A 12,632-nucleotide genomic window follows, 5' to 3' on the forward strand; every position below is an offset into this window, starting at 1 on the left:
ATGGAAGAGACCCCACAAAACTCCCCTACCCCTTCCACCATGAGGACACTGTGAGAGGTCTGTGACCCACAAGAGGTCCTCCTTGACCTTGCTAGCACCCTGACTGGAACTTTTAGCCTCCAGAACTGAGAAATAAATGTCTGTTGTTTATAAGCCCCCAGTGTGTGGTTTTTTGTGATATCAGTCCAAGTGGACTAGGAGAGCCTGTCATGTAATTCCAATGCAGGGAGCATTTTTGGGTCTGCTTCTATTATCTCTTTCTTCTGCTGTGTTTCTCTTCTTTCATCTCAGTCTCCTCAAATGTTGTGTCAAATGATGAACAGGATTAATTTGAAGAGTAGGGTGATATTTTTGTCCTTGTATTTCATCTTCTGCCAGGCATTGGGGAAGCTGGTAATCATGGGACACCCTAATCCGTGTTCAAGGCCTGAGACTCCCCAGGCCCTGGGGTAGTGCAAAGTTTAGCTGCACATTTGTACAAGGGCTGGTTTACTTTTGTTCACCAGTAAACCCATCCCCCAAGCAGGGGCTGGAGTGGTGGCCTAACAAAGGTCCCTCCTTAGAAAGGCCTGGCAAGACAAATGGCTTCATCTTTCCTCCACCCTCCAAATCTTCCTTGTTTTTGTGTTGATAGAACCCCTGGAAGCCAGCCAGCAAAGGGGTCTGGAAATGTAGTCTGAACTATACCACCACTCCCTCCAACCTCCCAGTGAAGGATCTTCCTAGCCACCTCCCCTTGGATTTTAGGGGCTCAGACAGATCCTACCAAGCCCTCTGTCCTCTGCTCCCAGGTAGGGGCTCAGATGATCCAGGGGTGAGAAGCCGGGCCCATACAGAGCTCCCATGGGATGTTGGGGGATGTGCAGCTCCTGGGGCGTCTGGCCAGGGTCATGGAGTGCAGAGGTGGGAGGCAGCAAGGCCAAGGTGGGCCAGAGAGTGGATAAGTTCAGATGGGTGGAGTGGAGGGCCAGAAGGAACAGGACATTCCAGGCTGGGTGCTGACTGTGGGTGGGGGCAGGAGGCCAAGACCAACAGAGCAGGATAATGGGTAAGCCAGGAGGGGGTAGGAACTTTTTAAAAATTTTCGGTTTCTATTTTTTTTTATTTTTAATGACTGAAACAAAAGATCCGACCTTCAGCTTCTGGAAGAACTGTTTGTGCCTCCCCTCGGACTTGGCCTTGGCCTACTGCCAGCCAGGGTTAAGGACCAGGGTTTCTGGCTTTCCCAGACTGAGCAAGGCTCAAGAGTGTTGAATCCCCAGGGAGGAGTGGAGGTGGTGTGACTGGGATTAGGATGCTCATTCTGGAAGCTTCCAGTGGAAGGAAGCATACAGAAGCAGGGATTGGCATGGCAGTGTTGACAAAGAACGTTTTGTGTGTGCTTGGCCCACATTCCCCAGGGGCCCACTCCCCATTCTCTAGCACATCTGGGCAGAGCACAGAGGCTACCACTGAATAATAATGCCACCTGCCCTTGGGTAATTTCCCCACGTTGCAAAAAGAGAGGCCAGGATGGTGTCCTGGTGGTTAGTGGCCGCCCACAGTGACCCATTCAGAGACATATAAATGGGTTTTCAGGGGCTGGAGGTACTGCACACCTCTGGCCCCGAGGCATGTGTGCTGGTGTGCGGATCTCTGGGAGGATGCGGGCTGTCATGCGGGCTGTCCTGCTGGCTCTGCTCTCAGTGCCTAGGACCCAGGCAGTGTGGCTGGGGAGGCTGGACCCTAAGCAGGTAACAGCCCTCCTGTTGGTCCTAGGGGCCCAGGCCCCTCCTGTGGGGCCACACAGCCTCTGGGTTACCCTCCCAGAGCCAACCCAGACCGGCACTGGCTATGGGGGGATGGGCTAGCCTGAGGAAGGGGCCCTGGGCTCCCAGATAGAGAGAGGACGCCTCCAAGGGCTGGAGGGACTGGCCCCCCTCACCTGCTCCTCCTCCACCAGCTCCTGGGGTCCTGGTATGTTCTTGCCGTGGCCTCAGGTGAGAAGGGCTTTGCGCTGGAGAAGGCCACGAAGAACATCGAGGGCGTCACCGTGACCCTTACTCCAGAAAACAACCTGAAAATGCTGTCCTCCAGGCACAGGTGAGTGAGCGGTGTGCCCTGCGTCTGGGTGGGACTCGCCGGGGTGGGAGAGGCCTCTCGAGCTACCGCTTGAAGTGGGTCATGCCCTGGGCTGAAGAGCCACAGGTTCTTGGGGGACCCCAGGTACCCTCCCTCCCATTCTTGCATCTGCCTGCAGGAGATGTGGGGCCCGGGTGTACCTGGGCCAGGCCTGGCCTTGGGACAAGCAAGGGCAGAGGAGGTCTGGGGTAGGACGGCAGCTCCACGGTGTTGGGCGAGCTTGGCCCCACGGGCCATGGTGTTGGCCCCAAAGCCACGTGGCTGGGTCGTCCGGGTGAAGCCGGTGGAATCAGACATCCAGATACAGACGCTGGGCCTCTGGAGGGCCTTGGGCCCTCTGCAAAGCCACGGAGGCCAGAGGAGCCACGGGGATGCCCCAGGGCTCAGACCCCAGTTTTGGCATCTGCTCATCGGAGTGACTGGTCAGCAGCCTCTCCTGGGGCATCTCTGTCCGGGGACCTGGGCCAGACCCTGATTTGGAAAGGTGGATTGTGCTGAGGCCCCGCCTGAAGACACACATTCAGATCAGGACTTAGAGGAGAGGCAAGCGGGCCTCTCACGTTTTGTTGTGTAATTAAATTTCATTTGTTGGCCTTTGGACAGGAAATGCATTCACATGGCCAAAAATCAGGGTCCCCCAGGTGTACCGTGGGGGTCTTTCCCCTCCTGCCTCAGCCAGCCCATCTCCTCCCTGCGGGTAACCTGTGTTTGGGATGCGTGGGCAGGCACACACCAGCACGTGTGTGTCATTTGCCCAGGCACGCTGGGCGTTGTTCCCTATCAGTCCACAGAGGCTCTGCTCTCTTTTAAAACATTTTGAAGTTTGTTCTCTTTTGTCTTCATGACATTTTTAAAAGTTGCAGGAAGATAAACACAGCGCAGAGATTTACTGTCTTCACTACTTTTAAGCGCACAGCTCAGGGGCGTCAAGCACATTCACGCTGTTGTGCAGCCGTCCCCCTCCGTCCGTCCCCATTGAACACGGACCCCTCCCCTCCCCTGCCCCTATTTCTGTGGGTCCGACTCCTCTGGGGCCTCCTGGGAGTGGATCCTTCGGGATTGGTCCCTCCGCGCCGGGCTGATCTCACTAGGCACCGTATCCTCCACGTTCATCTGTGTTGTAGCCTGTGTCCGGATTTCCTTCCTTTTTAAGGCTAAATTATGTTCCATGGTGTGGACAGGCCACGTGGTTGCTTCCACCGTTTGGTTTTGTCAATGGCGCTGTCATGAACATGGGTGTGCAAGTCTCCCTTCGGTTCTCCTGGGTGTGCGCCCCGCAGGGGGATCGCTGGGCCATTCGGTGATTCCCTTTCACATTTACCGGGGCGCTCTGCTCTTTTTGATCGCTGTGTAACACTCCACAGGCCTTCTGCCGGGCTCTGCTGCTCGACAGACAGTGCTCTCCGATCTTCGGCAACTGGAAACACCCTCTGGGGCGTGGGCCCTGGTGCCTTCGCCTCTAAGGGGTCCCCTGAAGGATCAGTCCCTGGGAGCTGCCTGGCTCCGTGTCACACGTGCCCGGTCCCCTGACCCAGTGCCCGCGCTCGGCATTCCTGTGCTCTCGGTTCTCCATCATCTGATGGGCAACAGATGGCCCCCTTCAGCTTCTACGCGCCCCTTCTAACGACCGGAGCTTCGCGGCGTACATGCTTCCTGCCCAACGCGCTGCCTGGTCACATCTTTGGCATGTTTTTCTCTGAAGTGTGTTTTTCCTGGTTTGTAAAAACCCTTAAGGATTAGGGCTATTAGGCGCTTGTCTGTGACAGAAACCAGTTGCAAATATATTTCCCAGTTTGTTATTTTTCTTATAACATTGAGGAGGACTTTTTTTTTTTTTTTTTTTTTTTTTTTTACATACATGAAGGATTTCTTTCCATTTTTGTGGAGATGCACACCAGCTTTCTCTTTGTGGGGCTCCAGGCTTTTGTGACACCATCAGTTAGGAAATGGCTTCCAACTCCCTGGTGCTTCTGGCATCTTTGCTGCATTTGGGATTTGACCCTGGGAAAAAAGGAGAAACAACTTGGTTTTTTCTAGATTACTACCCAATTTCTAACATCATTTATCGAATTGCCCCTCTGTCCTCCATGGACTCAGGCTGACTTTGTCACGTGCTAAATTCCCATGTTCCCATTTTGCTTTATTTTTGGGCTTTTTTTTTTTTTAGGATTTATTTATTTATTCTCGAGAGAGTGAGAGAGCACGAGCGGGAGGGGCAGAGGGGGGGCGAGAATCTCAAGCAGAGTCTGCGCTGAGCGCAGAGCCCGACTCAGTCTCATGACCACGAGATCACAACCTGAGCCGAAACCAAGAGTTGGACGCTTGATGGAGGGAGCCACCCAGGCGCCCCTGTTTCTGGACTTTCCATTCATTCCTTTGATCAGTCTTCTGATTTTCCAAACCCCGTTGTTTCACCTGTTGCAGCTTTGTGCCCCACTGCCTCAGTTTACTGGATGGCTCTTGCTTGTTGTTCTCCCTTCTGGAATTTCCCAGCCATGAGCTCATCTTAGTGAGCAAAGACCACTGCATTTCTGTTGTTTGTTCACTTTATGGACTGACTGCTTAGGGGACGTCGGCCCCTTTGGATGTTGAGTGCCTTTACCCAAAATTGCAGACGACCCTGTGTTTGTCAGAGGCTCCTTTTGTGCCCGTCATGTGGCTTCCAGCACGGGAGGCCTCTTGGGAGGTGGAAGGAAGCCAATTTGCACTTTGCAGGGCTCTCGTGCCTGCTCATTCCCAGGCCAGGTTGGATTCGCTGGAGAGCAAGGCTTCCGGGCAACAGGGGCCGTCAGCGGCGTAGCCAGGATCCCCAGTGTGGCACGCTGGTGGCTGGCCAGGTGTAGCTGGTAGGACCCTGTCTCTTCTGGGCCTGAGTCCGGACCCTGAGCTGAGGACGGACGGTCTCTCTTCCAGGCTGGAGAGGTGTGACGTGAACGTGGTGGAGCTGCTGAGACAGAGCTCTGGATGGGTGTTTGAGAACCCCTGTAAGGCGACGGCCTCCGCGGTCTCATGCGGGGCGCGGGGCGGTGGGGGATGGGCTGGCTTTCCGGGCCATCCCCAGTGGGTTCCGCCACCGGCAGCCTGGGCTGGCGTCCCCTGCCGCCTGGCCAGTGCCGTGGGAAGGGGAGCGGGCCCATCCCCGAGACTTCCACTAGGAAGTGAAAGGACTCATTTTGTCAGAGGTTTGAAGACAGAGGGCTCACACTGGCATGCCCCACGGGGACCCCGGGCCTCCCTCTGGGGTGATGCCCCCGAGGGGACATGATCGGTGGAGTGTTCCCCCCCGGCATGAGCTGGGACAGGCACTCGCCGGCCATCCGTCCCTGAGGCCCTCTGTGTGCTGGCTCTGGGGACCAGGGGACAATGCCTGGGAGCGCTCAGCTTCCCGGGGGGGCCTCTCGTGAGGTCTGATGCTCCCCCCCGGGGGGGGCACGTATTTCCTAGCCCTGGGCGTGCTGGACTACCGGGTGCTGGGCACCAACTTCAGGGACTACGCCATTGTGTTCACCCAGCTGGAGTTCAAGGACGAGGCGTTCAACACCGTGGAGCTGTATAGTAAGTGGTGGAGACCACGGGCCAGCCCCACGAACTCCCTGTGGGGCAGCCGCGCTGGGCATCCTCCTGCTGACTGTGCTGAGCCCCGTGCCCCCAGGGTCCCAGAGCGCCATCCCTGCCCTTCGGCTCCCTGCAGGAGGGGTGGCTGGGGCACGGGGCACACGTGGTGAGGGCTCCCCTCCTGCCCTGCAGGCCGAACGGAGCTGGCCAGCCAGGAGGCCCTGCGCCTCTTTGCTAGGTGGAGCAAGGGCCTGGGCTTCCTGTCTCAGCAACAGGCCACGCTGCAGCCGGACCGTGAGTGTCACCCGATGCCCACGGGCCCCTGGCTGACTTCTGCTGGTCTCGGGGTCCCTCCGGACCTCAGGGAGTCAGGCAGGGCGGGGGTGGGGAGCTCTACATGGAGTCACCTGCTCCTGCCCAAAGCCAGGCCTGCAGGGCCGGCCCCGTCTCAGGCGAGGCCATGGGCAGAGCGGGGTGGCCGCGGTGTGTCCTGGGTGCCCACCCTCACAACTCCTCTTTCCCCCCCAGCCACCTGTGCGCACAAGGCTTTCTAGGTAAGCTGCCTTCCCGAGCATCACCCCAGAACCTACACCCCAGAGCTCTGCCCCGTGAAGGGCCGGGGCCGGGGCAGACTCCCCTCTCAGTGAACCTGGGGTCCCCCAACGCTCTTCTTGGTTTTCAGTGAATGTGTCGACCTCCAGGGCGGGCTGCTTTCAGGACTCACCCTGCAGTTCCAAATAAAGCGATCCCACAAAGCCCTGCAGATGGCTCTCACCTGTGTGCTGAGGGCGGACGGCAATGCCAGGCGGGCGCTGCCCTCTTGGGGCTCCCGTCGGTGCAGGGAGGGGAGTGGGTGTGGGGCTCACGGAGGGCTGGGCCATACAGCACAGAACCAGCTCTGGCTGGGGGACACGTGGACGCGGGTCTTGGCTCTGGAGTGGGGGCTGGGCTGGGGGCAGCTGCTCCTCAAGCAGAGGTCACCACAGTCCCTGGGCTGGCGGGAGGTTCACGCTCACACGCATCCAGCAGCCCTGTCCGTCAGCACCCGCTCGGGACAGAGAGCCCTGGTTTCATGCTAGCGCTGTCTGAGCCCCGTCTTCACTGTGGTCCTGCTTCTCACGGGCAAGTATCCCTATGAAGGGACTCACAAGGACGCCTCCCGGCTGCTTGCCTCTCTTCCGGGGGGCTAGGATGGCAGGCCCAGGGGTCTCACAGGGGCACACGACGGCCTTCAAATTCAGGCAGCACCTGCCAGGCCGAGCCCCTGGGCCGTCTGTCTGTGCCCCACAGCCCCTCTCCCTCCCCATTGGCCCACCCCAGGCTGGCTCAAGGCTCCGGGTTGGCTGGACAGGCAGGGTCAGGTGGGTGGGGAGATTTAAACGCAGTGCCCTGGCGGCCGAGGAAGGAGGGTGACAATGGGACCAGGGAGGCTGACGTGCGTGCTGGTCTTGGCGCTTATGCTGGCTATGGGGTCCCGGCCACAGGAACAGCTACCCAGGGAGTCCCACAACCTCAACTGGAACAAGGTGAGCCACACACCTGCGGTCCCCAAGCCAGACAGCCAGGCCGACCGGGGCCAGGGATGCAGTGTGTGTGGCGGGCGGCTGGAAGATCACTCCCTGAAAATCTCCAAAGGGCCATTCTGGAACAGGGGGCAGTGCCTCGAGGGCAGAAGGAGTTTCAGGCCCTGGCGTCTCCCTGAGGAGCTGGTGGCCACACAGGAGGGGGGAGGGCCGAGGGCCCCAGGCAGGTGCATCCTCAGGGCACCGGAGATGCTAGGTGGGCAGAGGCCGAATGAGCAGAGCGTGTTCTGGAACAGCGAGATGGCTGGCAGGTGGAAGGTTCTAGTGGGGGTGGCCGTGGGCACTGACTGCCTGGGAATGTGCGTTTGTGGCAGGAAGTCAGAGGGATGGGGCTGAGGGCCGAGCTGGAAGGAAGGGGGAGGCCTTGCACAGGAAGGGAATTCCAGCACGCGGTACCCACGGCCCAGCCCTTGGGGCCCCAGCCCGCCTGGCACCTGCCCACCAAAGCCTGGAGGGGCAGCCGGGGCCCTGCGCAGGGGCTGTGCTGGCCTGTTGGTGCTGGACCCGGGCCGGGCCTCAGGCCAGTTGTCAGTGTCCGCTGGGTTCCTGGGGGCCCGGCTGGGAGCCTGGCATGGGCAGCTTCGCCAACACGCTCTCCACAGTTTTCAGGGTTCTGGTACATTCTGGCTGTCGCCTCTGAGGGCCAGAGATTCTTGCCAGGCAGAGACAGGAGGAAGCTGGGGGCATCCATGGTGGAGGTCCACAAAGTGGGCCAGCTGAAGGTGGTTCTTGCCTTCAGCAGGTGAGTGGACCGGGGTGGGGGCCCAGCACACTCTTCACGGAGACCTGACCACAAACAGCCCAGGCATCTCTCCGTCAAGAGGGCAAAGGGATCCGGGGGTGGGGGGAGCCAGACCCACGATCATCTGCAAATCTAACAGACCATCTCTGCGGCCCCGAACCCCGTCCTGCCCCTAAAATTCAAGGCCTGATTTTGGGAGAGGCCACCACGTACACGGGAGCACTTGGCAGAGAGTGGGTGTTCCGAGTGTTTCCTTAAGCTGTGGGACTGGCCCTGCTCCAAACTGGAAAATTCCAGAAAACTAGAGCCAACAAAGGGCTCCCGCCTTGCCCCCCCAGGTCACAGGGGTGCCAGTCACACACGTTAATTCTGCGGAAAGATAGGAAAAAGGCGATGTTCAGGAATACTTGTGCGTATGAAGGCCCAGAGCCTGGAGAGAAAGACCTGGGGGTGGGCGTGTCCCCGGCTTCACGGCCACAGACCTGGAGATGCCGTTCCTCTGTCCCAGGGCTGGGTGGGTGGGATGGACAGCGGCCCACGAGGCGGGCAGGCAGGCCACGGTGCCAGAGCCCACAAGCATGCAAGGGCCTGCAGCCTAGGCCTGGAAGGTGGTTGGGTGGGTGGGAGGGACTCCTGGCCCTTTCCACATGCCCCTGCTGTGCAAGCCTGATCCGGCGGCCCCACGCTTCTCTTCCGGTCCAGTGAAGGGGGTAGAGGGCTTCCACGTGCTGTCCACCGACTACAGCTACGGCGTGGTCTACGTGCGCCTGGGCCGGGCTGGCCGGACCTCCAAGACCCTGCTGCTCTTCAGTGAGTCCAGCGGCAACATCTGGGGAGAGGGCATGTGGGGTGCAGGTCAGGTGGGGGACGGAGGGATGACAAGCTCAGAGGGGAAGGTATGGAGGCCCCTGCCTCAGCTCGGGCTCCATGACAGAGCGCCACAGACTCCACGGACGCCCACAATGGGCGTTGATTCTCAGGGCTCAGCGCGCCGACCTGGCGGGTTCCGGGGAGGCCCCCCTTCCTGGACTGCAGATGGCCGCCTTCTCACTATGTCAAGTGTCGGGGTGAGGGCTCTGGTGTCTTCCTTTCTTATATGGGCACTGATCCCATTGTGAGCACCCAGCTAACCCCACACACCTCCCAAGGCCCCAGTACCTCACACCATGCCTTTGGGGCTTTGACGGATGAATTTGGGAGGACACGAACACGCAGTCCGTTCCTGTCATGGCCCTTGCGCTGCAGGCTGGCAGGAAGTGGGAAGTAGGAGGACAGGGCCGGGACACACACAGCAAACGGGTGGCCAGGTGGGCAGGAGGACCGTGGCGCCCGGACGGGGGGACCAGGTGGGCAGGTCTCTGATGTGGCTGCCACGGGGCTGAGTGGGGGAGGCCAGTGCACAGGCAGAGCCCAGAGGGCAAGAGGCCAGGAGTGGGACTGACCGTCTGCACGGAGGCAGGGGACCCCCCGGGCTGAGGGCAGGATCGGGGGAGCAGGGGGAGGTGGTGAAGGGAGGACGGGCAGGGAGCTTCTGTCCAGAGAGGGGGTGGGGAAAGGGGGCACAAACCCACTTCTGGGCACCGAGGCCTGCGGGACACCCATCGGAGAGGTCGGAGGGGTCCTGTGGTCTCAGTGGAGGAGGGCGCGGCCAGGAGCGCAGCGGGAGGGGCCTCAGGCTCCGGCCTCAGGCTCCTGTGAGCAGAGGGCTCCCCAAGTGGCCCTGTGTGGTGCCTGCCTCTGGGCCGCACCGGGGACACCCACTTGCCTCGGAGCACAGAGGGGGCAGAAGGACACTCCCCATCACCTGCCCGCGGCCGCCTCCCTTGGCAGCACCCTGGCTTCTCTGTCCTGCCGGCTCGGAGGGCGCTGCGGTGGCCGCGGGCTCGGGTACGGCCCCAGACGGCCAGAGCTGGGGGCTCTGACCCTGTGATTCTGCTTCCAACTGCAGGCAGGCAGAACACGTCCAGCTTCCCGAGCATGAAAAAATTCGTAGACATATGTGAGATTTTGGAGCTCGCAAACGGTGTGACTGTTCTCCCGAAAGATGGTAACAGACGGCCACGCGCCCTTCTGTGCAGACCCACAGCGCGCCCGGCCCCATCCGGCCCCTAGAGCTCAGTGCCTCTCTCTCCCGCAGCCTCGTGTGCCCACACCATCCTGCCCTGAGAGCCAGCGCCCACCCACCCGTCCCCTCGGGGCTCCACCCGCGGTCCCCCTTGACCCGGGGAACATTGCTCAAGACTGCAGGTCCTCACATCCAACGGCCTATTGAGACGCATTTGATGACCCCAGGCCACTGATGGGGTGAAGTCCAGGGCCATGGCTGTAGCCCAAGAGGGATCCTTTATGATCATGGAGAGATGGGGGTAGGAAGGGGGTAGGAGGGCAGGCGCTGACCAGGCAGGGGGATGCCCGACTGGGCCCATTCTGCTCATGCCCTCCAGATCACACGGCGGAAAGAGGCTGCCACACTTCTTGGCTGGGAAATAGACCACGGCTGGTCCAATGTCGTCCTTGCTGTATGCCTTCTCCACAGCGCGTCTGCCGCCAGTCCCCATGGTCCCTGATGTCCTCCACTTCCTCAGGAAGTCGTTCACTTATTCGCCCAACATTTCTAAGCACCTGTGACATGCCAGGCACGTGCTAGCTGCCGGGGAGAGGCAAATTGGCAAATGCGGTCTCAGAGATCTGGTGCCAGGACAGGCCCACCCCAGCGCAGCCGCCCATGCACACGACTGCAGACTCGGGGAAATGTGTCTGCAGAGAGCGCAAAACAAAGGCAGGTCTGACTCACGCCGGGTGGGGCAGGAGGGGTCGGGGAGGGCTTCTCGGAGGAAGGAACATTCGGAAGAGAGCTGAAGCACAGAGGTAGTTCAGGAAGTTGGGTGGGCTTCTGCGGAAGAGGAAAGCGCTTTTGAAAAGCCCCAGAGTGGTGGAAGCGGAGGGAAGCGTGAGGGGAGAGGAGAGGACAGGCCGTGGAGGAAGGTTCAGTCAGAGGAGAGGAGCCCCGGGCAGGCTCGGGGGCTGAGCTTGGAGCCCAGAACCCCCAAACGGAGAGGCCACGTGGGGGGCTGGAGTTCAGAGGACAGAGAGACGTGGGAGCCGGACACGTGGAGTCACAGGATGTACTTGGTGATGGAATGCTGCCACCCATGGGGAGCACAGTAGGATGGCGTCAGTCGGCTGCTGCCACGTAAGGACCACCCACAGCATCTCTGCGCTACGAACCGACACGAATTTTCTTAGCTTTCCCGTCCGGGCCAGCGTGGGGTCAGGTGGTGCAGGCCGGCCCTGCTGGGTGGTGGGGGTCTCCGCAGCTTGCGCCCGCATTGGGGGGTGGCTGGCGGTGACTGGTTCGGGCCGGCTCTGCTGCCATTGTCCCCCTCCCACCGAGGGTGGCCACGTCCTGCTTGTCTCACGGCCACGCCGAGGCCACAGCAGGCTCAGCACAGGACTGCATTTTTGCTTCAGCGGCTAAGTGAAGCACGTCGAGGGGCCAAACGCAAAGTGCGGAAGGGCCTGCGAGAGGCACGTTCCCGGCCAAGGGCGCAGGCGCAGGAAGACATGGCCAGTCCGGCCCCCGAACTCCGTCTGCCCCAGCACCGTGCTCTGCCCCGGGCGTCAGGCCAGGTGTCCTCACCTGTGCCCCACCCCAGAGCCCCACATCCCCTCTAATGGGGGGCAGTAGGATCGAATCTGGGGTCTTGCGACCACAGAGGCCCCTCGAGACCACACGGCATGAGGCCTAGCTGGATCCCCATGTGCTCAGCATCCGTGGGGGAAGAGGGAGCGAGGCCCGGAGTGGCCACACCCACAGCAGCTCAGGGTCTGCCAGAGGCAGCACAGGGACCTCGTTCCTCCAGGACATGAGTGGGTCCCGGCCCATTGTTCCCTGGCTCTGCCCACTAAGACCCCCCTTCCTCTCCATACTTGTGGGGAAGGCGCTGGGGGGCAGGCCTGGCCGCACAGAGCATGCCCCGGAGGCCCTTCGGAGCTCTGCTCTTTGAAACACTGTGGGTTTCTGGGTAGGCAAGCCTCATTATTCCAGCTGCCAGGAACCTCACCACAGTTCCTGAGGCCACAGGCTCTTCCTAGATAGTTCCTTATTGGAACGTGGAGGATACCAGATCCCTGAGGGACAGGGTCCCCACACCCTAGATGCCCTCTGCACAGCTTAGGAACTGACTATGCACACCAAAATACTTCCAGAGTCCTGACAAAGACACGATCTGAACTCTGCTTGCAAGAACAGACCTTTCATATCTCACAGTTCCTGTACCAGAATCCCGGCTCAGCTCAGGGGGAGACTCTGCCTCCAGGTCCCCCAGGAAGCCGGGGCTGCAGCCTCCACTCAGGCTCGTCCAGGACAGGCTCTGTCTCCAAGACCGCTCACGTGGTATTGACAAGATTCGGTTCACAATGGGGGCTCAGGACTTTTCTGTCAGCCTGGACCCTCTGTAGGTTCTTTGGACTAGAGTCTCCCAGGGCAGCTCATACTATCTGATCTTGCTTCTCCAAAGCACGGGATCAAAGAGAGACACACAGACAGAAACACAGAGACACAGAGATAGAGAATGAACACAGGAGAGAGGGAACCAGAAGAAGTCACAGACTTTCCTCCATCAGCTTGG

General features: G+C 60.3%; 2 protein-coding genes across 2 annotated transcripts in view; both read left to right on the plus strand.

The window, feature by feature from the left end:
• The first annotated feature begins 1,643 nt into the window (after window positions 1-1,643).
• On the plus strand, window positions 1,644-6,230 carry LCN6 (lipocalin 6). Its single transcript, XM_035016557.1, has 6 exons — window positions 1,644-1,733; window positions 1,943-2,082; window positions 5,035-5,105; window positions 5,566-5,676; window positions 5,869-5,970; window positions 6,205-6,230. The coding sequence occupies exons 1-6, from the start codon at window positions 1,644-1,646 to the stop codon at window positions 6,228-6,230; spliced, it is 540 nt and encodes a 179-aa protein (XP_034872448.1).
• Window positions 6,231-7,091: 861 nt separating this feature from the next.
• Window positions 7,092-12,632, plus strand: part of LCN10 (lipocalin 10) — a 27,325-nt gene continuing 21,784 nt past the window's right edge. Inside the window, exons 1-5 of the mRNA XM_035016558.1 lie at window positions 7,092-7,202; window positions 7,862-8,001; window positions 8,340-8,451; window positions 8,709-8,811; window positions 9,950-10,048. Coding sequence (XP_034872449.1) covers window positions 7,092-7,202; window positions 7,862-8,001; window positions 8,340-8,451; window positions 8,709-8,811; window positions 9,950-10,048 — 565 coding nt within the window. The remainder of the gene's footprint in view (window positions 7,203-7,861; window positions 8,002-8,339; window positions 8,452-8,708; window positions 8,812-9,949; window positions 10,049-12,632) is intronic.

Source organism: Mirounga leonina, unplaced genomic scaffold (genome assembly GCF_011800145.1).
Source record: "Mirounga leonina isolate KUSES-001 unplaced genomic scaffold, KU_Mleo_1.0 Mir_170, whole genome shotgun sequence".
Lineage (NCBI taxonomy): Eukaryota > Metazoa > Chordata > Mammalia > Carnivora > Phocidae > Mirounga > Mirounga leonina.